This window comes from Impatiens glandulifera, chromosome 2, assembly GCF_907164915.1.
Source record: "Impatiens glandulifera chromosome 2, dImpGla2.1, whole genome shotgun sequence".
In the NCBI taxonomy this organism is placed as follows: Eukaryota; Viridiplantae; Streptophyta; class Magnoliopsida; order Ericales; family Balsaminaceae; genus Impatiens; species Impatiens glandulifera.
The window spans coordinates 60,557,118-60,558,386 of record NC_061863.1 but is presented as its reverse complement, the minus strand read 5'-3'; the positions used below and the strand labels follow the sequence as shown (position 1 = coordinate 60,558,386).

At 31.4% G+C, this 1,269-nt stretch overlaps 1 protein-coding gene across 1 annotated transcript; it reads left to right on the top strand.

The window, feature by feature from the left end:
* The first annotated feature begins 394 nt into the window (after positions 1-394).
* Positions 395-706, top strand: LOC124925115. Its single transcript, XM_047465087.1, has one exon. It carries the CDS (start codon positions 395-397, stop codon positions 704-706), a length of 312 nt encoding a protein of 103 aa, XP_047321043.1.
* The last annotated feature ends 563 nt before the right edge of the window (positions 707-1,269 follow it).

Genomic DNA, 1,269 nt, shown 5'->3' with positions numbered 1-1,269 from the left:
ATAATCTACCAAAAAATAATTGAGATGATAACCGAAATATGTATCAAATTATTTTTTATTTAACTAAATTATAATATTGTGATTTTTATTTTGTTGTTATACAATTTTTTTCATGTTATTTTATATATTAATTTTAAATATTTTATTTTTTTTACAAACATAAACAAAAATCATAAAATATAAGAAATAAACATTGGGTTGGAAGTGGCAATTTGGTAGTTATGAAGAAGAAAAGTGTCAATTCCCAATCTCTCCAGTTACTTAAACGGCCAAACAAAACTGATTAATCTTGAATTCGTCACGCCAAAAAGCACCTCTCTGGACTCTCTCTCTCTCTCTCTCTCATTCTCTCTCTCTCTCTCTCTTCTGTGTGTGTCTTCATCAATTACCAAGAATGACCTCGGGGCAAAGGCGCGGCGCCATTGATGACAGGACGAGTTCAAGGAGGAGGAGAACGAAAGCAGAGAAACGGAAGAAAGGATCAAGCAGCGACGGGACGTGTTCTTCCGTCTCCGATAAACTGATTGCTCTAAAAAGCCTGATTCCGACTCAAGATCAAGATCGAGAAATTGTGAAAGCCGAGCAGTTATTTCAAGAGACGGCGAACTACATTGTTCGTCTCAAGGCACAAGTGTTCGTCTTGCAGAGGCTGGTTGACTTGTACGGATCTAATCAGGAGGAGGACCAGATCGATGCCGTTCTTTAGATCATCATCATCATCATCATTTCGCTCGATCGCTAATTCATCAATTTTGTCATTACGTACAGAGATCTCGACGACGAGAGGTGGACAACTATTTCTCTGATCATTTCTGCTTTTTCATTTTTTGTATCATCTTCCCAACTTTAATCAATCGATCGATCAATAGATTCAAAAAAAGTATTTGTTCATCTTCCTCCTCCATTCTTCAATTATGATGTGAAAATTAGCTTAATTATGTATTTTCTCATCATTTAATTAATTTGTTTTTTTAAATATTAAAATCTCATTTTTTTATTCATTAATTTATTATATATGAGTTTGATGGCTTGTTTAAAAACAATTTTTATATAAATAAAATCATCCACATATAATTTTTTTTTTATAAATTTATTAATATTTCTGTTTAAATTGATAAATGAAATATTTTTAAATTAGTTCTTTCTGGACTACTTTTACTCACAAACATTTTGTGATGCTTTAGCTATATAAGCTAGTTAATATTTTGTTTGAGTTTAGCATTATTTGTAATAATTATTTATTATGTTTAATTAGAGAGGAATGTGAAC